Source organism: Coregonus clupeaformis, chromosome 20 (assembly GCF_020615455.1).
Source record: "Coregonus clupeaformis isolate EN_2021a chromosome 20, ASM2061545v1, whole genome shotgun sequence".
NCBI lineage: Eukaryota > Metazoa > Chordata > Actinopteri > Salmoniformes > Salmonidae > Coregonus > Coregonus clupeaformis.
This window is the reverse complement of record NC_059211.1, coordinates 4059345-4084431: the sequence shown is the minus strand read 5'-3', so window position 1 is coordinate 4084431 and position 25087 is coordinate 4059345. Positions and strand designations below refer to the sequence as shown.

Below are 25087 nucleotides of genomic sequence, written 5' to 3'. Positions count from 1 at the left end.
ATGGGTTTTGAAATTGAGGAAACCGATAGTTTTTAAGATCAGAACGATTTACCGATTTAACAGGATTAAACAAAGCTAATGAAACTACAGGATATTGGGGGAGGGGCATAATGAAAAATCCAAAATATCCTATATTGATATGAAAATACTGTCATTATGCTGTTGCCTATTAATGTTAGCCTATTGAAGAAACGTTGGACCGATGATCAAAGATCAAAATAGAATACATTGCATTGAGTGGGATAATGCAGCTTTCCAAAACAACGGAATGTCCACTGCATCGGTTTGCATTACAACAACAAGCTATATCTAGTTTTTAAAATATACATATATATATATATATATATATACACACATATGTATATATATATATATATCCTAAACAATCGTTTGCTGTAAACTGCTACATTTACATTTAAGTCATTAAGCAGACGCTCTTATCCAGAGCGACTTACAAATTGTAACAAAACAAATCTAAACTGCAGAGTTGTACAGCATCAGTTACATTGTAACGAATGATTTCAACATGTACTACAACAACAAGAACGGTCCATGTTTTCAACTGCGGCCAGCGAGATGAAGCGCAGAGTCCTTTTCTTTGTCATCCCCCACCCTTCTTAAAATACTAAAATTATTTTCTGTGACATTTCCCCAATGCAGCAATGCGCGTTCCCCGGTGTCGACGTCCAGGGCAACAAGGTAACGCGCAGCACCAATCCCGGCTTCAGTTCTGAAGGTGGAACGCGCACTGCCTTCCCCCAACAATAATATAGTAGGCCTACAATAAAATGAGCAGCGCGCACACAGGCACAGCAAACCCTTTCTCATTTGCTGAGCTACAATTCCGTCTGCACACGTGACACGCCCTGCTTACAATAAATAAACACCAATGAAAAAAATTGACAAAAATTGTTCCCTCACTTCCAAATCACTAATAACCGAGAAAAACACCCTTATCACATCCACATACAATAACAACATAAACTCTATATCGCTGAGACACATGACAATAAGATCCGAAGCTTCAAAAAACTTTAACTATATATTTGGGTAGGTCCGGGAGGATGCTGCGGGCGGTGTTCCCGCGCGAGGCAACAAATAAATGACAGCTCGCTCCGCTCAGCGCCCTGGCTCGCGGGCAGCAGCAGCGTCAGTTTTTCCCCAGGACACAACAGCCAAGCCATTTAAGTGTTTTCTCCCCAAACCACGCGCACCTTGGCTCTCCAGCCGAACCTCTATGCAAGGCGAAACGAGCTTACCTACACAGTGAATGAGTTTGTGTCGCCACGAGTCAAGTTCCTGCCGAAAGCCGCGCCTCTCGATCGTGCATTGCTGCCTTTTGCACAGACTCGCCATTTTCTACCGGGCCCTCCCGCGGACGCGCACATTCTGCTAGGTGCTTGTGCGCATACGTCACCAATACTTTTTGAGGGTTATGGGTGGAGTAGAAAATGTAGGGGGGACTTATAGCTGCAGCATCCGCTCACGGTCCCACCCACCACCACCCACCCGAAAGACCCCCCAACATCTCAGTTCTGTTGAGAGAATGAACGTCAGTAATGGAATTTAAACCTGCAACAAAAGCATATGGTTCAATAAAGAAATGTATAGATTGAATTTGCAGTGTGTAGGCTATGGTCTAAATTTGGCAAATGTGTGTCAAAGGGCATCAGTGCGTTATGAGTTTTAATAATGCGCAGTGGATTGCCTATACATTGCAATGGTATTTAGATAGATAATGTATAGCCTATGTTTTTCCATATAACCGTCATAATGAAAGATAAAGGTAAATGATTACCATATATTTAATACAAGTAAACAGGAGATAATTATAATTCAGCGTTAACATATACAATGGATATACAGGGAAGGGAGATTTAATCTAATTATTCTTCATATGTCTTGCTTTGTGTGTTGCTGTATGAAAAGTGTCAACTTTATACTGAATCGAAATTACACTGTTCATACCCGGTTGGCATGGTTATATTCTGTTCTTTCTATTCTAATCTATTCTAATTATTTTATATTCTATTCTAATTCAATTTTATTCCATTCTATTTTTATTTTATTCTATTATTTTCTAATTCTTTAATACTCTAATTCTTATTCTATTCTATTCGACCTCTGTCAAAAAAGGAAAGAAAGGGGGTTTCTAAGTTGTAAACGCAGAATGAGTTTATTAAAAACTGGTCAATTTTCACATCAATGTTTTTTTTCTTCAGGTTTCCTTCAACTTAATCACATTAATTCAATTGCGATCTTTATGACTTCCTGCTTGCCATGTGGTATTTTTCAGGACTAAAAGAATGTCCCCTCTACTTTGCCATATTGGTTTAGATATCATCTGCTTGGTGACAAAACCCTCGCCACCCCTCGCAGCTGTTCTTTTGCGCTATATGGTCAAAGAAATCAGAGTTTTCAATGAAACCCGACACCAAAGTATAATTACCAAATTGATACACCAAAGTTACATAATATCATTAAAAAGCAGCCTCAATGGCGGTTTATATCTCTTCAGAGACGTGGACGGCACATAAAAGGCAAGGGCAAACGGTTTAACAAGGAGCACTCCGGCTAATTAAACCGGCGAACTCCATTGAAAGAGGGGTTGCCCTTCACAAAAATGTATTCCATAGCTTCACTAGAGAGGCGCAGACAGCCAATCGGATGAGTGTTTGAATCAAGGTCAAGTGAAAGATGCTCAATAGGACCGCTCCACCTTGGAATGATGCTGAAGCCTCTTGCCAGGAGATGCGAGGCTACGAAAAGCTAATTTTCACTGGAAGGTGTAGAATCATCCACCAACCGTTTTTCTTTCAGTGATGTAGGAAAGGTGGATTCTCTTGGTGTAAAAATACCTACCAGGTAAATTATTTGTTTGTTTATTCGCCCTGATATCGACTGTCAGCCTGTGAATCTGGCAATGATGATTTCCTCAATGCTATGCGCCGGATACGTGAAAGGGAAACATTTTAGACTGGGGATACTCACGCTCTATTGTATTGATTCCTACATTAAGAGAATAACAATATCTATTAATAAATGGATTCCTTTTCTTATTGTTAAAGATATAAAAGTGTTTTGGTTTTATTAAAATGTACTGATGTAACATATCAGTTATATCCAGAGGAGAAAGAAAGAGGATGAGAATCCTTCAAACGTCCCTGTGTGACAGACACAGCCTAGTCTACGTCAACGAGCAATGGAATATCTCGATGGACGTTCCATGCTTAGGCTATAACTGTGTTCTTGATAATATTATTTCTCCCAGACCTGCCATCACATCTATAGGCTATAGTTCGGGTAGGCCATTCGTTCGTTCAGTAGGCTATAGCCTGATAATTCCTTTTCATTAGTTACAAAGATAATAAAGTCAACATTATTAAAATGCCTAACGTCATGGCGCTCATAGGTATATTTTACAGTCTCTGTACTGTATGTAGCCTACGGCAAAATAATGCCGAGATCAGCTCTCTGTGTGAGTTAATCCACGGGTTGTCCAGGCGAGCGCTTCAAGATGTGCGTCAAAATGTGTCTCAATCAGTTTAGCACTATGTGGGTGTTTGCAGAGCAATCATACACCCATTAAGTTAGAGGGGCACAAAGTACATGAGGATCGAGGTGGCTGGGGGGTGAAGTTGGCGAATTTTGTATTTTTCAAACACGTGAAACAGCTTTTTGCTGCAATCTAAAGCCATAATCATTATGCCTAATTCTATGTCAAAAATATGTCTATTTTTCTGCATAGGTTATCTAAGCGTACCTCTTTACCTGTTCAATTGTCATTTTAATTAATGATGCACTTTGATTCTTTAAGAACTTTTATGCCTTAGGAGTTTAGTACAACTGCCACACTGGTATATAGTATCATAACCCAATAATGAATTGTGTGTGTGTGTGTATGTGTGTGTTTACAACAGGACCTGTGTGATATGACCCTGACAAGAGGATCCTTCACCTATTCCAATGGTGAAGAGTACCATGGGGAGTGGAGGGAAGGCAAGATCCCTCTATCCCTTTATCCCTTCACTCATCCCTCTATCCCTTTATCCCTTCACTCATCCCTCTATCCCTTTATCACTTCACTCATCCCTCTATCCCTTTATCCCTTCACTCATCCCTCTATCCCTTTATCACTTCACTCATCCCTCTATCCCTTTATCCCTACACTCATCCCTCTATCCCTTTATCACTTCACTCATCCCTCTATCCCTCTATCACTTTACTCATCCCTTAATCACTTCTTCACCCCTCTCTTTGATGCCCTTTCATCTTTCCATTCTTCTGTTACTGTCCATTCATCCTGAATCACATCACCTCATTATTTTATTTATTTATTTATTTATTTTCTAAAAGGAAATAACTAGGGTGAGGAGTTTTTTGGGGTACTTTTGATTTGAAGGCATGTATGGCAGAAGGAGTCTCTGGTTACCATGGAGACAGCTTGATTCACTGACTGAAGGTCTCTCGTCAAAGAGATCGCATTTATTTTGAGAGATCTGGAAATATAATTTCTACATTCAAGACCGGAAAAACAAATTGATAATAAAATACCTTTATTTTAGTAATTTTTTTCTGTTACTTTCTAGCATGTCAAGCTAACTTACAGAGATACCTAGCTAGCTGGTTGATGTTTTCCTTTTGCAACCAGGGTAGCGAAAAGCAACATTCACCTCCACAAATGCTGTTTACATTTATATCCAGACTGAATTAAGCACTTAAGGGACCTCATGGGCTACCCTTAACTTTTTCACCTAATTTAATGGGGAAATTTGCCTTAAAATGTTTTGTGCAACTAACTTAAAGTTAAGGAAACTTTAAGGGAAAGATGAGGGGAAAATTAACTTAAGCTGTTTTATGCAACCGGTCCCTGGTCCTAATCATATATCATGGCCTGGTCCTAGAAATAGCACAAGTATACTGAACAAAAATATAAACGCAAATCAGTCAATTAAAATAAATTCATTAGGCCCTAATCTATGGATTTCACATGACTGGGACGGGGCACAGCCATGGGTGGGCCTGGGAGGGCCCACCCACTGGGAGGGCCCACCCACTCCCACCCACTCCCACCCACTCCCACCCACTTGGGAGCCATGCCCACCCACTGGGGAGCCAGGCCCAGGCAATCAGAATGAGTGTTTCCCCACAAAGGACTTTATTACAGACATAAATATTCCTCAGTTTCATCAGACCAGCCAATCCTGTAGGTGAAGAAGACGGATGTGGAGGTCCTGGGCTGGCGTGGTTACATGTGGTCAGCGGTTGTGAGGCTGGTTGGATGTACTGCCAAATTCTCTAAAACAATGTTGAGAAATTAAAATTAAATGATCTGGCAACAGCTCTGGTGGACATTCCTGCAGTCAGCATGCCAATTGCATGCTCCCTCAAAACTTGAGACATCTGTGGCATTGTGTTGTGTGACAAAACAGCACATTTTAGAGTGGCCTTTTATTGTCCCCAGCACAAGGTGCACCTGTGTAATGATCATGTTGTTTAATCAGTGTCTTGATATGCCACACCTGTCATGTGGATGGATTATCTTGGCAAAGGACAAATGCTCACTAACAGGGATGTAAACACATTTTGAGAGAAATAAGCTTTTTGTGCGTATGGAAAATGTCTGGGATCTTTTATTTCAGCTCATGAAACATGGGACCAACACTTTACATGTTGCGTTTATGTTTTTGCTCGGTATAGATACAACATTTATGTACGCCAACAATACACTTCAGACATTAAAGTCAAGTTAGCAGGTACTTTACATGCTCAATTCCCTCTCTGGATCTATTCCTCACTGTGTCAGCCTCAGGTGTCTGGAGGTTTATTCAAGTTTCTCTTCAAACTAATCAAAAGTCTCAACTCAGTCCAGATTGTTGCTTCTGAGTAGAGAGGAGTGGTAGGTTGCAGCCTAAGGGTGTGTCGTCTGTACTAATTATAGGTCAAAAACAATATCCCTATCCACCGGCAATTCTCTACAGACTATATACCATCTGCTGTCATAGCGACAACACATATACACACACACACACACACACACACACACACACACACATACAAATACACACACTGATGCGTTATACCCACATTAACGCTACACTGACTAAACCAGTATTTGCAGTTTGACAAAAACACAAGATGTCATGGTAACCCCAGGGATAAAGGAAGCCATAATAACTACAGAACAAGTTTGGAGCTATTTTAGAAAAGGTTCTGTTTAACTGATAACATATGGTGGCTTCAGAGAGCTCAGTTGGTGTGGCTGGTGTGTTGTTTAGTTCCCTTGTTGTAAGGGTGATTGATCTGTTTGTATTGACAGGTATAGCTAACAGGTTGAAGTGTGACACACAGGAGACAGGCTGACTGATTACATATATTTTAGCATCTTTTATCATCCACCGTTCAAGTTTTTTATTAGCTAAGAAAGAGAACTTTGAGAGAGATGTTTGTGTGTGTGTGGTTGGGGGGGTGGGGGGGTGGGGGGTCAGTGCACTAGGACTATTGATTGACATAAAAGCCGACACATTCAGCTAAAGCTAAATTAGCATGGCAACCGTGGCAACCGTGACCTAACAACAAGATTGTCCCCGACGACTCGTCGCTAAGAACCGTTCACCAGATTAAACTCTGAACTGATTTATGGAATCAAACTAGATGAAAGGAGAGATGGGCAGCTTGTAAGTACAGTAGAGTACACAAGCTATTAGCTGGTCACAAGCTTGGCCTTTAATTAGTGCTTTTATTGTTTTAGACTGTTCTTTTTATTTTCCACTTTTTACTGCTTCTTGTTTGCTTTGACTTATTTTCATTGTATTGTTTTAATGTTAAGTGTGTTTCTATTTTTAATGCACTTTAAATACAATTTGATTTGATTTGATATGATCGAGTACCACTACTGCTTTAGCTAAACAAGTAAGGCTAATTACTCTGTACAATAGGGGGGAAATAATTAGTTGTAATAGTTGGGGGAAATAATTAGTTGTAATACTAGGGGAAAATGAATTAGTTGTAATAGTAGGGGGAAATTAATTAGTTGTAATAGTAGGGGAAAATGAATTAGTTGTAATAGTAGGGGGAAATTAATTAGTTGTAATAGTTGGGGGAAATTAATTAGTTGTAATACTAGGGGGAAATTAATTAGTTGTAATAGTTGGGGGAAATTAATTAGTTGTAATACTAGGGGGAAATGAATTAGTTGTAATAGTAGGGGGAAATGTGTGTGTAGTAGTACATATCTGGCTTGGAAACAACTTGTGGCATTGATAATAGTTCTGTCAAACTGTCAAGTCATTTCCCACAAATTAGTTTTGTTCAGAATGTGTGTTAGAGAAACATGGGATAGAAATACACTTTTTTGTGTCCTTTAAGTTTTAAATTGTTGCAATTCCACCTCGCTTGCCTTGTGTAAGCCGACTAACGTCCTTGCTAGTCAGTGGAAGGAATCCTCGGGAATTGTACTTACTTAATTCTACTTGGCTTGGACACTGAGATTTGTGGGACACAAATCCCCTGTCAACCCCGTACGACACACACACACACACACACACACACACACACACACACACACACACACACACACACACACACACACACACACACACACACACACACACACACATACATACCGGAAGGCTCTTGACTGTATTTCAGCCAGTTATATTTAACTCGCCGTCCAAATCTATTTTTAAAAAAAACTAACTGAGATTAGAGAGAGGAGGTTTGCGTAGTCATAGTGACAGATGGCACATCTAATTTAGTAAATCTACACCACTAGCTGGCAGCGCTGTGCTCTTTCATCCCGTTCCTCTCCCTCCCTCACCCACCCCTTCCCCTCCCTCACCCTTCCCTCACCCCTCCTCCTCTCACCCCATCTCCCTCACCCCCTTCCTAAATCCTAATATTGTGTAATACTAATTTAGTACACTACTACCTGGCAGGAGAAAACCACACACATTTCCCTCACTCACCCTCACCTCCCCATTCCTCCCTCCCTCCCCCTTCTCCCTTCCTTTCCCTCTCTCACTCTCACCTCCCCTTCCTAAATCCTAATCCACTGTGTTCACTTGTGTGCTCCGCTACTTTACATTCAAACGTATTGCTTCCTAAATACCTACGGAGCAACGAGAAGCTCTGAACAACATTTCACCTGACCTCATTCAGTAGACCTCATTCAGTGGACCTCATTCAGTAGACCTCATTCAGTGGACCTCATTCAGTGGACCTCATTCAGTGGACCTCATTCAGTAGACCTCATTCAGTGGACTTCATTCAGTAGACCACATTCAGTGGACCTCATTCAGTAGACCACATTCAGTGGACCTCATTCAGTAGACCTCATTCAGTGGACCTCATTCAGTAGACCTCATTCAGTGGACTTCATTCAGTAGACCACATTCAGTGGACCTCATTCAGTAGACCACATTCAGTGGACCTCATTCAGTAGACCTCATTCAGTGGACCACATTCAGTGGACCTCATTCAGTGGACCTCATTCAGTAGATCTCATTCAGTAGACCTCATTCAGTAGACCTCATTCAGTGGACCTCATTCAGTAGACCTCATTCAGTAGACCTCATTCAGTGGACCTCATTCAGTGGACCTCATTCAGTAGACCTCATTCAGTGGACCTCATTCAGTGGACCTCATTCAGTAGACCTCATTCAGTGGACCTCATTCAGTGGACCTCATTCAGTAGACCTCATTCAGTGGACCTCATTCAGTAGACCTCATTCAGTAGACCTCATTCAGTGGACCTCATTCAGTGGACCTCATTCAGTAGACCTCATTCAGTGGACCTCATTCAGTAGACCTCATTCAGTGGACCTCATTCAGTGGACCTCATTCAGTGGACCTCATTCAGTAGACCTCATTCAGTAGACCTCATTCAGTGGACCTCATTCAGTAGGCTACAATTTGGAGAAGGTTGTAGCCTACAATACACACAGGTTTAAAATACAAATACATAAAAAATGTAGGATTTATTTTTGTAAAGTGTGTTGAGACTTGACTTGAATGCCTCCTAGAGGGTATTTGTTAAATCTCCATGGACTGACAGGACAAAACATCTACATTTTACATTTACATTTTAGTCATTTAGCTTCTTATTTTTTAACTCACTATATTTTTTAATTCACATTCTTTGCTAGAAGTGACAAGGCAGCCTGTTTTTTAAGTTCGAAGTACATTCAGAGAACCTGAGAGTGGTATGTCTTAGAGCAAGAACATGTTGTTAGTCCTACTTCACTGTTAAATGACTTTTGATCCAACTACCCATGAAAAGTGTAACTACATCTGTTACAGAGACCCTGAGATGTGTGTTTGAATAGAAAAGGCCTAGAAATCCAAAAGCAGCAACAGTCTAGAAGTTAACAAGGACAAAGGCAAGACAGGCGACCTCTTTTCAACCTCCAAGAAAGTTCAGAAACCCTGAGATAAGAGGTATTCGGACCAATACATTTTTATTCCTGACCCAAACACCCCATGAAAAGTGATGTGAGTTTGAATAGACAGGACTGGAACTTCAAAATAAGCTGCATGTATAGTCTAAAGAACAAGGACAAAAGTTGTTTGTGAGTGAGACAACAGACAGCTAGACAGACAGATAGACAGCTAGATAGACAGCTAGACAGACAGCTAGACAGACAGCTAGACAGCTAGATAGACAGACAGACAGCTAGACAGACAGATAGACAGCTAGATAGACAGCTAGACAGACAACTAGACAGACAGGTAGACAGCTAGATAGACAGCTAGGTAGACAGATAGACAGCTAGACAGACAGCTAGACAGACAGCTAGACAGCTAGATAGACAGCTAGAGACAGCTAGACAGACAACTAGACAGACAGGTAGACAGCTAGATAGACAGCTAGATAGACAGCTAGACAGCTAGACAGCTAGATAGACAGCTAGACAGCTAGACAGACAGCTATACTATAGAGCTGATGGTTTCATATGATCCAATAAGCTCTTCACCTTGTATTAACCTCTTACACGAGGCATCTTTATCCTTTATCCACATGGTGAATTATGAAGAATTATTATAAAAATAAGGTGGTCTTTTGATGTCTTTCATTGACGTTTTGGAGTGAATCTGACATTTTGCTTTTTGTCCAGTTTGGGATTTGACAACATTTGTGACAGTCGCGCTATTGCAATTTTATTTTGCACTAACTTGCTCGCTCACTAACTAACTGATAACTAACATAACTAACTAACTAACTTGAAACTAACTAACTGATAACTAATAAACTTGTAACTAACTTGTAACTAACTAACAACTAACTGACTTAATATTTTATATTATTTAACCTTTATTTATCCAATAAAGATTAAATAATTAAGAACAAATTCTTATTTACAATGACGGCCTGGGTAACTAACTAACTAACTAACTGGTTTGTCTGTCCCCCAGGTCTGAGACATGGTCTAGGCCAGTAACTAACTGGTTTGTCTGTCCCCCAGGTCTGAGACATGGTCTAGGCCAGTAACTAACTGGTTTGTCTGTCCCCCAGGTCTGAGACATGGTCTAGGCCAGTAACTAACTGGTCTTGTCTGTCCCCCAGGTCTGAGACATGGTCTAGGCCAGTAACTAACTGGTTTGTCTGTCCCCCAGGTCTGAGACATGGTCTAGGCCAGTAACTAACTGGTTTGTCTGTCCCCCAGGTCTGAGACATGGTCTAGGCCAGTAACTAACTGGTTTGTCTGTCCCCCAGGTCTGAGACATGGTCTAGGCCAGTAACTAACTGGTTTGTCTGTCCCCCAGGTCTGAGACATGGTCTAGGCCAGTAACTAACTGGTTTGTCTGTCCCCCCAGGTCTGAGACATGGTCTAGGCCAGTAACTAACTGGTTTGTCTGTCCCCCAGGTCTGAGACATGGTCTAGGCCAGTAACTAACTGGTTTGTCTGTCCCCCAGGTCTGAGACATGGTCTAGGCCAGTAACTAACTGGTTTGTCTGTCCCCCAGGTCTGAGACATGGTCTAGGCCAGTAACTAACTGGTTTGTCTGTCCCCCAGGTCTGAGACATGGTCTAGGCCAGTAACTAACTGGTTTGTCTGTCCCCCAGGTCTGAGACATGGTCTAGGCCAGTAACTAACTGGTCTTGTCTGTCCCCCAGGTCTGAGACATGGTCTAGGCCAGTAACTAACTGGTTTGTCTGTCCCCCAGGTCTGAGACATGGTCTAGGCCAGTAACTAACTGGTTTGTCTGTCCCCCAGGTCTGAGACATGGTCTAGGCCAGTAACTAACTGGTTTGTCTGTCCCCCAGGTCTGAGACATGGTCTAGGCCAGTAACTAACTGGTTTGTCTGTCCCCCAGGTCTGAGACATGGTCTAGGCCAGTAACTAACTGGTTTGTCTGTCCCCCAGGTCTGAGACATGGTCTAGGCCAGTAACTAACTGGTTTGTCTGTCCCCCAGGTCTGAGACATGGTCTAGGCCAGTAACTAACTGGTCTTGTTTGTCCCCCAGGACTGAGACATGGTCTAGGCCAGCTGACGTTCAGTGATGGGACGTGTTACACGGGTCAGTTCGAGAACGGACTCTTCAACGGCTGTGGGATGCTGGTCTTCCCTGATGGTTCCAGGTAACAATGTCTCACCATTCCCATTTCACCTTTGACCCTGCTAATGACATTACAACTGTCTGATGTCTAAAATGACACCCTATTCCCCATTATAGCACACTTCTTTTGACTGATGCCCTGAATCGTATGGCGAAGGCAAAGTGGTGCACTGTAGAGTCATTAGATATTTCCCCTGATCATTTTCTTAATGTGTGTAACTGGAAAATACTTGAATTCCTTACCACTTGCATGTGATTTTGCAAACAGATGTTCTCTTAGTGTTGTCATTTTAGACGCAACAGGCAACGCTTTTCTCTAGATCCAACTCTACGCCGATGTCACAAAAGTACATTTGGACGCAATTTCTGTTGCTTGCAACATAATTAGAACAAACCTCCTTAACCTTGAGAGAAAAGCCTGATCGAGACAATTAAGTGTAAATTGCTTTAACAAGGATCACGGCAACGTCAAGCACTGCGCAGCTAAAGTAAAACATATTGTTGCACAAATTGACTTTTTGTGCTACATATTGTATTCCGTGTCACAGAGCACGTAGCAGCCCTGGGTTGTGAGAACAGGAGATTGGATCATTCCATCAATGAAGATTCTACCCACCTCAGGTCAAGGTTCTCTGTGACAGCGTTCTGTGTTCTGACAGCGTTCTGTTATTGTTAGAGACCTCCTGGTGACATCTCTCAGCTGAATTATACCTATAAAATGACAGCATAGCTCACTAAATAGTTATGCACCAGACATACATTTTTGAGAATCCACTCAAAACAAACAAGACAATCAGTGTGCAGAAACAAACTCCTTGACATTGGGGTCGGGTTCATTATGGTATGCTATGAAAAACACTTTTAAACGCTTTGCAACAGAAAAGTAAAATCAGAATTCAGAATCACCTTTATTCGCAAAGTACATTTACACATACTCAGAATTGTACTTGGTGATATGGTGCTGCTAGTGAAAGACAACATTTAGAGACAATACAGACAATGGAGTTTAAACAAAGTTTACATACATTATATACAACTAGGTAGAGTGAACATAGAGCTATAAGAGGATGAGCAGATATACAAATACACAGTGGGTATACGGTTGATACACAGTGGGTATACGGTTGATACACAGTGGGTATACGGTTGATACACAGTGGGTATACGGTTGATACACAGTGGGTATACGGTTGATACACAGTGGGTATACGGTTGATACACAGTGGGTATACGGTTGATACACAGTGGGTATACGGTTGATACACAGTAGGTATACGGTTGATACACAGTAGGTATACGGTTGATACACAGTAAGTATACGGTTGATACACAGTGGGTATACGGTTGATACACAGTAGGTATACGGTTGATACACAGTGGGTAAACGGTTGATACACAGTGGGTATACGGTTGATACACAGTAGGTATACGGTTGATACACAGTGGGTATACGGTTGATACACAGTGGGTAAACGGTTGATACACAGTGGGTATACGGTTGATACACAGTGGGTATACGGTTGATACACAGTGGGTAAACGGTTGATACACAGTGGGTATACGGTTGATACACAGTGGGTAAACGGTTGATACACAGTGGGTATACGGTTGATACACAGTGGGTATACGGTTGATACACAGTGGGTAAACGGTTGATACACAGTGGGTAAACGGTTGATACACAGTGGGTATAAGGTTGATACACAGTGGGTAAACGGTTGATACACAGTGGGTATACGGTTGATACACAGTGGGTATACGGTTGATACACAGTGGGTAAACGGTTGATACACAGTGGGTAAACGGTTGATACACAGTGGGTAAACGGTTGATACACAGTGGGTATACGGTTGATAGACAGTAGGTATACGGTTGATAGTGGGTATACGGTTGATAGACAGTGGGTATACGGTTGATACACAGTGGGTATACGGTTGATACACAGTAGGTATATGGTTGATACACAGGGGGTATACGGTTGATACACAGTGGGTATACGGTTGATACACAGTAGGTATCCAGTTGATACACAGTGGGTATATGGTTGATACACAGTGGGTATACGGTTGATACACAGTGAATGTACAAATGTATAGTATCAGTATGAATGTCTAAATGCAGATATGAAGAGAGTGCAATGCAGTATAGTGCAGTTATTTAGTGTACAGTTCAGAGATGGCTTGATGTGGTGTGCAGCATAGAGTGCATAGTCCTTTAGTCTCTATGGGCCAGATGGCCGGTTGGTGAGGGCCACAGGCCGGGGGAAGAAACTTTTCATGTGGCAGGAGGTTTTGGTCATGAGTGATCTGAACCGCCTGCCAGATGTGAATTTTTGGAGGAGGGGGTGACCGGGGTGGGAGAGGTAGGCAATCTTTCCTGCACACTCCCTTGCCCTGGAGACGTGCAGGACCTCGATGAAGGGCAGGTGGCAGCCGATGACCCTCTCTGCAGACCGGAAAATGCGTTGCAGTTTGCCCTTGCAGCGGGCAGAAGCAGGCCCCAACCGGACGGTGATGGAGGAGGTGAGGATGGGCTCAACGATTGATGCGTAAAACCGGATCAGGATTGACTGGGAGATGTAGTTTTTTTAGCTGCCGCAAGTAGTACATCTGCTGCTGTGCCTTCTTGGTGACCTCTGTGATGTTGTCCTGGGAGATGATGGTCCCCAGGTATCTGAACGATTCAGCCGTGCTAACAGCTGAGCCATCAATCTCAAAGCGGAGAGATGGTGGGGCGTTTTCTAAAGTCAACCACCATTTTCACGGTTTTGTCTGTGTTGAGTTCCAGGTTATTGCGACTGCACCGGGCCACTAGCCGGTCGACCTCTCCAAGGTACATGGACTCATCGCCTTCGGTGATGAGACTGACCAGAGTGGTTTGAGTAGTTTGACAGATGCGTTGTTGGAGGTGCAGTCATTGGTGTAGAGTGAGTAGAGACGAGAGCACGCATCCTTGCGGCGCTCCAGGGCTGAGGGATAAAGAGCCCGAAAGGTGTATTTCCAGCTGGACAGGAAGTCAGTGAACAACTGACAGATGGAGCTGGACACGTTCAGCTGGGAGAGTTTGTCTTGTAACAGTTCTGGGATGATGCTATTGAACGCTGAACTAAAGTCCACAAACAATATCATTGCATATGTCTTTGGGTTATCGAGGTGTTTGATGATGTATTGTAGGCCCACGTTGTGTGAGGTAGCCGAGCGGTTAAGAACGCTGGGCCAGTAACCGAAAGGTCTCTGGTTCAAATCTCTGAGCCGACTAGGTGAAAAATCTGTCTATGTGGCCTTGAGCAAGGCACTTGCACCTGTAAGTTGCTCTGGATAAGAGTGTCTGCTAAATGACTAAAATGTAAATGTTGACAGCATTGTCCACAGACCTGAGCCTTTCTTATTGGACAAACCCAGTTAGTTCCTCCCTGTTTCAGTCTGTTTTCTTCCATTTGGTGCCTAATGAACACACCCCACTATTTTTGCATCTGTGTGTCTCTTGCAGGTACGAGGGAGAGTTTATTCAGGGGAAGTTCCAAGGCGCAGGCGTCTTCAGTCGTTTTGACGGGATGAAGTTCCAAGGAGAGTTCAAGAGTGGATGTGTGGAGGGATACGGTAAACAGTAGAAGGTTAGGTTTAGGTTTAAGTTAGCGGCAGGTAGCTTAGTGGGTAAGAGCGTTGTGCCAGTAACCGAAAGGTCGCTGGTTCTAATCCCCGAGCCGACTAGGTGAAAAATCTGTCGATGTGCCCTTAAGCAAGGCACTTAACCCTAATTGCTCCTGTAAGTCGCTCTGGATAAGAGCGTCTGCTAAATGACTAAAATGTAAATGTAAAAAATGACATAAACCTGAACTTGAACTTAAACTTGACCTCTGCAGGTATGCTGACGTTCGCTGACGGAGGTCCAGAAAGCGGGCGAGGAGGAAGAGGAGGGACGAGCCACGAGGGTCTGTTTGAGAGCGGCCAGCTGGTCGGCAGAGAGGGGTGCCAGGGCACGGTGCAGCGGGCACAGGGGGCAGCTGCCAAGGCACGGGCACTCTCGATGTGACCTGCAGCTAGGGGGCGCTACTCAGGGAGCAACAACAACAATAGGGTAGCATTTCACTATCATACTCATACCCTTCTTTTTCTTCATTCTGCTCTGTTTCTTTACGGTTATACTCCTCCATACACTGAGTGTACAAAACATTAAGAACACCTTTGCCCTCAGAACAGCTTCGATTCGTCGGGGCATGGACTCTACAAGGTGTTGAAAGCGTTCCACAGGGATGCTGGGCTATGTTGACTCCAGTGCATCCCACAGTTGTGTCAAGTTGGCTGGAAGTCCTTTGGGTGGTGGACCATTCTGGATACGCACGGGAAACTGTTGAATGTGAAAATCCCAGCAGCGTTGCAGTTCTTGACACACTCAAACCGGTGCGCCTGGCACCTACATCATACCCTGTTCAAAGGCATTTCAATCTTTTGTCTTGCCCATTCACCCTCTGAGTGGCACACATACACAGTCCATGTCTCAATTGTCTCAAGGCTTAAAAATCCTTCTTTAACCTGTCTCCTCCCCTTCATCTACACTGATTGAAGTGGATTTAACAAATTACATAAATAAGGGATTATAGCTTTTCACCTGGATTCACCTGGTCAGTCTATGTCACGGAAAGAGAAGGTGTTCCTAATGATTTGTCCACTGTAGGGCTGTTATGGTCACCATATTACTTCCACACCAGCAGTCACCAGTCATGGCCAAAGTTAAATTCCACGTGACCGTTGAGTCACGGTAACTAGGCTTCTCCAAATGCGCCGATGCCACTGATAGTCATTAGTAGCCTACCAAACTTGCTAACTGCCAGTCGCTAATGGCCGGCCCTCAGCGCTCTATTGTCCCTCTAATCACTCTGACATCAATGCAAATGCATTCAAAAATAAAATCAATCACTTCACGAGAGCCCTGGCATTCAGAGTGTGAGTGGAATAGGATCACCTGTTGTGCAGCGAGATCCAGCTCCTCATAGCTGGTTGATGCATTGAATGAAATAAGTGTTCCTATAAGCCCATGTTGCCTCCTGTAGCTCAGTTGGTAGAGCATGGCGCTTGCAACGCCAGGGTTGTGGGTTCGATTCCCACGGGGGGGCCAGTATGAAAAATGTATGCACTCACTAACTGTAAGTCGCTCTGGATAAGAGCGTCTACTAAATCTCTATAGGCTAGGCTATGCAATTGTGTGAGAAAACAGAGTTTTGATGGGCTCAATTAAAAAGAGGAGGATCCCATCAACTATCTATAGGCTTACTATGTTTATTTCTCAACTTCCCTAATATTAAGCATATTGCTTTGCTTTACAATCGGAGTAGCCTACCTGGCTGGCATGAAAATGAACAGTGTGAAAAGCGTCTTCCATTCGCTGTTCAAGTGTATACGGATGACATGTCTTTTACCCCGCCCCTGTTCCGACAGGTGCATGATAATGGCCCATTCTATACCAAAATTAATTTCACACATATTTTATTTAGTATATGTAAAGACACATTTATAATAGTCTGATGGGTGAGAATATTATCCCTTGTGAATGATGCCCAGCGTGTGCAGTCTAAGGTAAGAAACAGCGCGTGCATTTTTTGGGCAACTTTTATTAAATCATAGTCGCATGCATCGTGTGGCCTAGCCCACAGGCCTATATGTTTTGATAAGGTTTGTATCACAACTAAAGTGGCCAAATAACTTCAAACGTAGCCTACAGGCCCAAGACCCCTGGAACAGGGTTGGAGAGCCCATAGCCTACAGAGCCTAGTGAAACGTGTTCTTATAAGCCCAGTCATTGCGCAGTCGCGTGTGAAAAGAGAGTTTTGACAGGCCACTATTTAAAAGAGGATCCCAGCTTTCTCTTACTGCAAAATGTATTGCTCAATTCTTAAAATTAAGTACATTCATACCCTTTACATTTGGTGTACACTACCTGGCATATTAAAAACGTAACCGCACGTAACATTCGCTTTTCGAGTGAAGGCTACGAATGATATGTTTTTTTTTTTGTGGGCCATTCTAAATAAAAAATAATTCCACACATATATTAGTAGGCTATATGTAAAGACCAGATTAAATTGAGAATAGTCTGATGGGTGAGAATATTATCAAGTGCTTGTCAAATTGTGAATGAGAGACTGATGAAGTGTGTGCAGCTTGCGCAAGCAGAGCTCATGCCTTTCATTAGACTTTTTTCAAATCATCATTAGTCGCATCATGCGGCCTTAGAATGTATTAAAAATCTAAACATATAGCCCAATGTTTGTATCACAACTGAAGTTGCATAAATAACTGTAAATTAAGCATATAGGAGGACCTGTTTCTTTGTTAACCGCTCAACACAGAATAGCTGCATGTGCGCACTCCCTCGGAAAACGTTTGGAGAAAATGTCCTATCTATTTTATTCAGCTATGTTCAATTGTATTCTTCATACTATAAAATAATTATAAGCAAATCCAGTCTGCTAAATTAACTAGTGTAGCCCACAGCCATATGGCATAGCCAGATCAGGGCCTAACATAAGGACAACTCAGAGTATGTTATTCTGTTCTTCTGAAAAAAACTACATTTTCTTCATATCATAATGTTTCTTTAGACCTGTCTAAAATAAATAATGGATTTATTGTGACGGTGTAGGCTATATTACATGGATTTATTATACTTTTTTTAAATGTAGATTTTCCAAAAGGTCCGCACCAGTGGCTTGTTGGCTATGTGTGGAAGCCAGAGATGCTAAACATGTTTATGGTAATTAGCAGTCAATTACTGTGACAAAATGTGATGACCGCCAGCCCAGTGTAGCTCAGTGTATATTTCCTTCTTGTGTTTCTCTCTTTTCTTTGTTTATCTTGATCTGTGTGTTTTTCACACCCCTCTTTGTATCCACACCTTTCTCTATCCACGTCTTTCTATTCATCTCTAACTCTATCGTGTGTTTTCCCCTCTGGTTGTGCTTGCTTGGTGCGCTACATGTCAGTAGACTTTACCCTCTACATCACAGTCAACCAACGAGCTACTGAATCTGATCCAGGATCTGCTGAGCCAAAACCCACACCTCCTCCTCCCCATCCCCAACCATTCATTCAACATACGGGTGCTACCTACCGACTGCTAAATATGTTCTCAGATCAGCTCTAACCGACACCAACCGCAACTACTCTGGAGTTGAAACTAGTGTCCAAGCAGGTAGAGACTGTTTTTGGATCTGTCACATTTCCACCACAGGGTTTTACACCGGTGCTGGCCTAAAGACTCAGACTTCACACCGGTGTCCCTCTGGAAAAGCAGCATTAGAGACAAGAGTCTCAAAATTAGAATCCAGAGTCTCAGTATTAGAATCCAGAGTCTCAGTATTAGAATCCAGAGTCTCAGTATTAGAATCCAGAGTCTCAGTAGTTCTCAATAGATGCCTTGGTAATGTTATTATAGCTAGCTAGGGACTGGAGTATTCCCCTGCTAGCTAGGAGGACAGGAGATTTTCCCTGATCATGTGATCTGCCCAGGACAAAACTCCAGGCCTTAATTATTGTTGTCTATGCCCCCAAGTTCTTCCTGGTCCGGTCACATGGTTAGGAAAAGCTCCTGCCCCTGGTTATAGCTCCTGTGTTGTGAGGTTGGGAAGATGGGGTGAGGGGGTAGGAGGGTAGGACTATTGCTGTGTAGGTAGGGGTGATGGTAGGAGGGTAGGACTATTGCTGTGTAGGGAGGGGTGATGGTAGGAGGGTAGGACTATTGCTGTGTAGGTAGGGGTGATGGTAGGAGGGTAGGACTATTGCTGTGTAGGGAGGGGTGATGGTAGGAGGGTAGGACTATTGCTGTGTAGGTAGGGGTGATGGTAGGAGGGTAGGACTATTGCTGTGTAGGTAGGGGTGATGGTAGGAGGGTAGGACTATTGCTGTGTAGGTAGGGGTGATGGTAGGATGGTAGGACTATTGCTGTGTAGGTAGGGGTGATGGTAGGAGGGTATTTTCGTTGGATGGTACGGGATGGCTGCCATATTGGGCCAAACGACAAGTGTGTCTGCATTAAGATGACACTAGTGCACTATATAGGGAATAGGGTGCCATTTGGGACGCAACCATAGGGATAAAGTCGGACAGTGGCGCACGAGTTTTGATTCGTCAACAAATGTTATCACACAGTAGAAAACCACCATTACAGGAACACACAGATGAACTTACTGTACAGCTGTTCCCTTCCTGTATCTGACAAATATGTAATCTTCAATTTTTTACGATAAATATAATAATAATAATAATAATAATATAATAAAATATCTGACAAATATGTCACGTTAAATGTTCAATGTCAGTATCTGTTTTCACAGAAAAAAGCAGAAAGAAAGAATGAAACAATGAATGTTTTGAACTAACTAATCTCAAGTTTTGTGAATAGTCGCACTAGTAACTAACACACATTTCACACGTGGTATGATGTAATATTGTGCCTGTTAAGGGAGAGTCTGTGGGGGGGGTCATACCCATTGAAACTGAGAGGGCATCTGTGTTCCACCTCAAACTTGCCTATTCAAGTATATATTTACAAGACAGACATTTTTTTTACACCGAATTAATGAAAAATATTTAATAGAAAGAAATGAGGTGCATAACGTCTCTGGATGGCGGTGGTGGGGGTAAGCTTATTTCTGGTGTGGAGGTGTCTGTCTTACACGTCTCATTCATTTTTGTGGCTCTAAAGGGCTTTTCACATTAGTGAGCCGAAACAGAGCCGAGCCAAACCGAGCTATACTGAGCTGGCCTTGTTAAGCATCTACCATAGTTGCTGGGACCGAGCTGAAAAGGACAATTGGAAAACAAATTCTACTAACATTTATGAGCCAGTATGGTTTGGGTCGGTATGACAGTTTGAAAAAGGTATTTGTGTGCCCTGTATGAAATCATGGCTTCTCCCTTAGTATCACGCTGTAATCACTGAAAACCTGTTCCGTCTCGATTTGAAAATATGACACTCCAGAATGACTTATCCTTTCGCTTCTGTGTATTGAATCACCTTCCACCTGTTCTTGTACTGTACCATCCAAATGTATATACTTCACTCGAGGAACACATCCTGTTGTTATATAGAATGTCTCATATGGTTTTGATGATGAGACACGTTTTAGCCTTAAAAAGGTTAGATGTGTATGACAGTGTTGCTCAAGCCATTCCCGGGGTTACAGGTTTTTGTTCTAGCCCAACACTAATAAACCTATAGTGCCTTCGGAAAGTATTCAGACCCCTTGACTTTTTCCACATTTTGTTATGTTACAGCCTTATTCTAAAATTGATTAAATTGCTTGTTCCCCTCATCAATCTACACACAATATCCCATAATGACAAAGCAAAAAGAGTTCAGATTTTTTTTGCCAGTGTTTAAAAAAAAAAAACGGAAATATCATATTTACATACGTTTTTAGACCCTTTACTCAGTACTTTGTTGAAGCACCTTTGGCATTGATTACAGCCTTGTGTCTTCTTGGGTATGATGCTACAAGCTTGGCACACCTGTATTTGGGGAGCTTCTCCCATTCTTCTCTGCAGATCCTCTCAAGCTCTTTCAGGTTGGATGGGGAGCGTTGCTGCACAGCTATTTTATGGTCTCTCCAGAGATGTTCGATTGGGTTCAAGTCCAGGCTCTAGCTGAAGCCAGCCGCACCAATGTGTCGGAGGAAACACTGTACAACTGGCGACCGTGTCAGCGTGCATGCACTCGGCCCGCCACAGGAGTCGCTAGAGTGCGATGGGACAAGGACATCTCAGCCGGCCAAGCCCTCCCCTAACCCAGACGACGCTGGGCCAATTGTGCACCGCCTCATGGGTCTCCCGGACGCGGCCGTTTGCGACACAGCCCGGGATCGAACCGGGATCTGTAGTGACACCTCTAGCACTGCGATGCAGTGCCTTAGACCGCTGCGCCACTTGGGAGGTCCCCCACTCTACTATAAAGGCTTGATTGGTGGAGTGCTGCAGAGATGGATGTCCTTCTGGAAGTTTCTCCGATCTCCACAGAGGAACTCTAGAGCTCTGTCAGAGTGACCATCGGGTTCTTGGTCACCTCCCTGACCAAGGCCCTGTTCCCCCGATTGCTCAGTTTGGCCGGGCGGCCAGCTCTAGGAAGAGCCTTGGTGGTTCCAAACTTCTTCCATTTAAGAATGATGGAGGACACTGTGTTCTTGGGCACCTTCAATGCTGCAGAAATGTTTTGGTACCCTTCCCCAGATCTGTGCCTCGACACAATCCTGTCTCGGAGCTCTACGGACAATTCCTTCGACCTCATGGCTTGGTTTTTGCTCTGACATGCACTGTCAACTGTGGGACCTTATATAGACAGGTGTGTGCGTTTCCAAATCATGTCCAATCAATCAAATTTACCACAGGTGGACTCCAATCAAGTTGTAGAAACATCTCAAGGATGATCAATGGAAACAGGATGCACCTGAGATCAATTTCGAGTCTCATAGCAAAGGGTCTGAATACTTATGTAAATAAGGTATTTCTAAAAAACGGTTTTCGCTTTGTTATTATTGAGTATTGTGCTTAGATTGCAGAGTTTTTTTTTAAAAATCAATTTGAGAATAAGGCTGTAACGTAACAAAATGTGGAAAAAGTCAAGGGGTCTGAATACTTTCCGAAGGCACAGTAATTCTAATCAGGTTTGTTAGCGCCAGCTGCACCACTTGGGTTTTGTTCTGGCCCAGCACCTGATTGTGCTACTGCTGGGGTAGAACAAAAACATGCACCCCCTGAGGGTCCCCTAGGAATGGATTGAGAAATACTGACTGGTGTCTGGAACTGGGGTTGAGCCCTTTACAGGGTCGCAAAATTCCAAAGTTTTCTAGAATTCCTGGATGGAGATTCCGGATTTCCTGCTTAGTCCCTCACGATTCCAGGACTCTTCCAACCGGGATTTCTGGAAAACCTGGGAATTTTGGGAAAGTTAACGGTATTTTACAACCCTTTACAAACCTATAACCATTCTGAGAACAACCTAATGCCTTTATTACATGACCAGTTAGTTACAGAACAAGCTAATGTCAAGGTGCTTTGTTTGGTATAGATGTATTTTCTTTCATCTGTTTATGATACATTTAAATTGAGGCTACATGACTGTTTACATTACAATATATCAGGTTTCTGGTTTTATATACTGGAAGTCCTGAGTTGAATGTATGTTTGACTTCTACACGTTATATTGTAGTGATATCTCTAGGAGCTGAAACACAAGATATTCTCCATTGTTTTTACACTGATGTTGTATCTTAAGTGTTATGTTGTGGTGCTGTACTGGACTCTACTGTAATTCACATTTAGCAGAACTATAGAAGTCAGCGCAATGCTTTCATTGCATGGACACTTCCACACACACACACGCACACACACACTTTCAGACACCGTTTATTGTGCCTCGGTATAACAGAATAATAATAATATGCCATTTAGCAGACGCTTTTATACAAAGCGACTTACAGTCATGCGTGCATAATTATTATTTTTTTTGTGTATGGGTGGTCCCGGGGATCGAACCCACTACCTTGGCGTTACAAGCGCCATGCTCTACCAGCTGAGCTACAGAGGACCACAATGCTGTAGACAAATTGCTAAACTATCGTCGTCATTAGTACCGAAAGTCTATTGGTCCATCATCCCAGGGCCTGAGAGACTAGTGTCCTGTCCAGGGGGTGTACTTGTACATCAAGCTGCCTCACGGCTCGTGCAAGGCTACTTACTACAGCTACCATGTCTAAGTAATCACACACAGTTAAAAACACACTAATCAAAGGGATAGAACAACTGCGTGCCTGCATTGAACCTATGGAACACTGCTTTGAATCCATCCATAGTGACTATTACAGTTTGAGGGTTTTTCGGTTTGGCTTTTTGTTCGTTTATCTTTTCCCTGCTAATTAAGGAAATAGCCAGTCAACCAGAGGCCTGGGTTCGTGTTCACTTGGCACTAAACGGAAGCAAAGGGGCCCAAACGCAGAGGGACTAACCTGAACTTGTCCAATAAGAAAATCTTGTTTTTGTTTTCTGTTACAAAGTGTTTTTGCACTGTTGTGCTACCGTGTGCACTAATGAATATGCCCCTGTTGGAGTTCAACAGTACACAGTGGGCACCAGTGTCATAGTGTACAGGGAAATAGTCTATTACAGCTAATCACTAAGGCCTTCTCAGAATAGGTTTCCTGTGCTGTTGTTCTCTGTTTGGGGTCTCGGAGGAGTGTGTGTGTGTGTGTGTGTTTGTGTGTGTTTGTGTGTGAGAGAGATAGGGAGAGAGCGACAGAGAGAAAGAAACAAACAAACAAATTAACAAAGAAAGAGCGAGATAAATGTGTTTTGATGTCAGGGAAACAGAAAACCTGATGTCATCGGAGCCAAATGATCATCGTGTTCTCTACGGGGATTTTAAAAGGCATATTCTACATATATGTATTTGTAGACAAAAGCACTTGGCATTAAAATGAACATTTAAGATCATTAATTAAAGATACAAAAATTAAGAATGTAAAAAGGGCATTTTTGTTTTTATGAAGTAGAACCAATGTAAGGAGGTAAAAAGAGCATTGATTTTAATGAACTGTAGTTGTGTCTGTTTGTGGTGTTCCTCAATAGACTGGGTTAGAAACCTCTGGATAGTCTGTCAGCAAAACACAACAGCCCCCCCCACACACACACATCCCTAAACCAAAAGACACACACACACACCCTAAACCAAAAGACACCAAAACACACCCACACACTGTGAGCAGTATTTTGGACTCTGATCCCATATTTCCCAGGAGTAGCTATCTGACAGACAGCCCTACACCCCTCCTGCTCCCCCTGTTCTCTCTCTCTCTCCCCCCTCCTGACAGACAGCCCTACACCCCTCCTCCTCCCCCTGTTCTCTCTCTCTCCCCCCTCCTGACAGACATCCCTACACTCCTCCTCCTCCTCCTCCTGTTCTCTCTCTCTCCCCCCTCCTGACAGACAGCCCTACACTCCTCCTCCTCCTGTTCTCTCTCTCTCCCCCCTCCTGACAGACATCCCTACACTCCTCCTCCTCCTCCCCCTGTTCTCTCTCTCTCCCCCTTCCTGACAGACAGCCCTACACCCCTCCTCCTCCTCCTGTTCTCTCTCTCTCTCCCCCCTCCTGACAGACAGCCCTACACCCATCCTCCTCCTCCTGTTCTCTCTCTCTCCCCCCTCCTGACAGACATCCCTACACCCCTCCTCCTCCTCCCCCCTGTTCTCTCTCTCTCCCCCCTCCTGACAGACAGCCCTACACTCCTCCTCCCCCTGTTCTCTCTCTCTCCCCCTTCCTGACAGACAGCCCTACACCCCCTCCTCCTCCTCCTGTTCTCTCTCTCTCTCCCCCTCCTGGCAGACAGCCCTACACTCCTCCTCCTCCTGTTCTCTCTCTCTCCCCCCTCCTGACAGACAGCCCTACACCCATCCTCCTTCTCCTCCTGTTCTCTCTCTCTCCCCCCTCCTGACAGACAGCCCTACACCCCTCCTTCTCCTCCTGTTCTCTCTCTCTCCCCCC

The 25087-nt window shown here is 43.4% G+C and overlaps 2 protein-coding genes across 5 annotated transcripts in view; one reads left to right on the top strand and one right to left on the bottom strand.

The window, feature by feature from the left end:
• Positions 1-1377, bottom strand: part of lcor (ligand dependent nuclear receptor corepressor) — a 62205-nt gene extending 60828 nt beyond the window's left edge. For 2 of the 3 annotated variants that reach the window (XM_041839017.2, XM_041839018.2), the window contains exon 1: positions 1260-1377. In XM_041839017.2, the coding sequence (XP_041694951.1) occupies positions 1260-1356 (97 nt within the window). In that variant the 5' untranslated portion in view covers positions 1357-1377. The remainder of the gene's footprint in view (positions 1-1259) is intronic. The other variant, XM_041839019.2, reaches the window with a different exon arrangement.
• A 1242-nt stretch (positions 1378-2619) lies between these two features.
• Positions 2620-20545, top strand: LOC121533208 (MORN repeat-containing protein 4-like). Of its 2 annotated transcripts, XR_005994425.2 has the most exons (7): positions 2620-2865; positions 3921-3999; positions 11468-11582; positions 15050-15159; positions 15423-15637; positions 18543-19949; positions 20164-20545. XR_005994425.2 is itself a non-coding variant. In XM_041839020.2 (6 exons), exons 2-5 carry the CDS (start codon positions 3933-3935, stop codon positions 15590-15592), a joined length of 462 nt encoding a protein of 153 aa, XP_041694954.1. In that variant the 5' UTR covers positions 2620-2865; positions 3921-3932; the 3' UTR covers positions 15593-15637; positions 18543-20545. The 2 variants fall into 2 exon arrangements, 1 of the variants encoding a protein (XP_041694954.1); XM_041839020.2 differs by having other exon boundaries at positions 18543-20545.
• The last annotated feature ends 4542 nt before the right edge of the window (positions 20546-25087 follow it).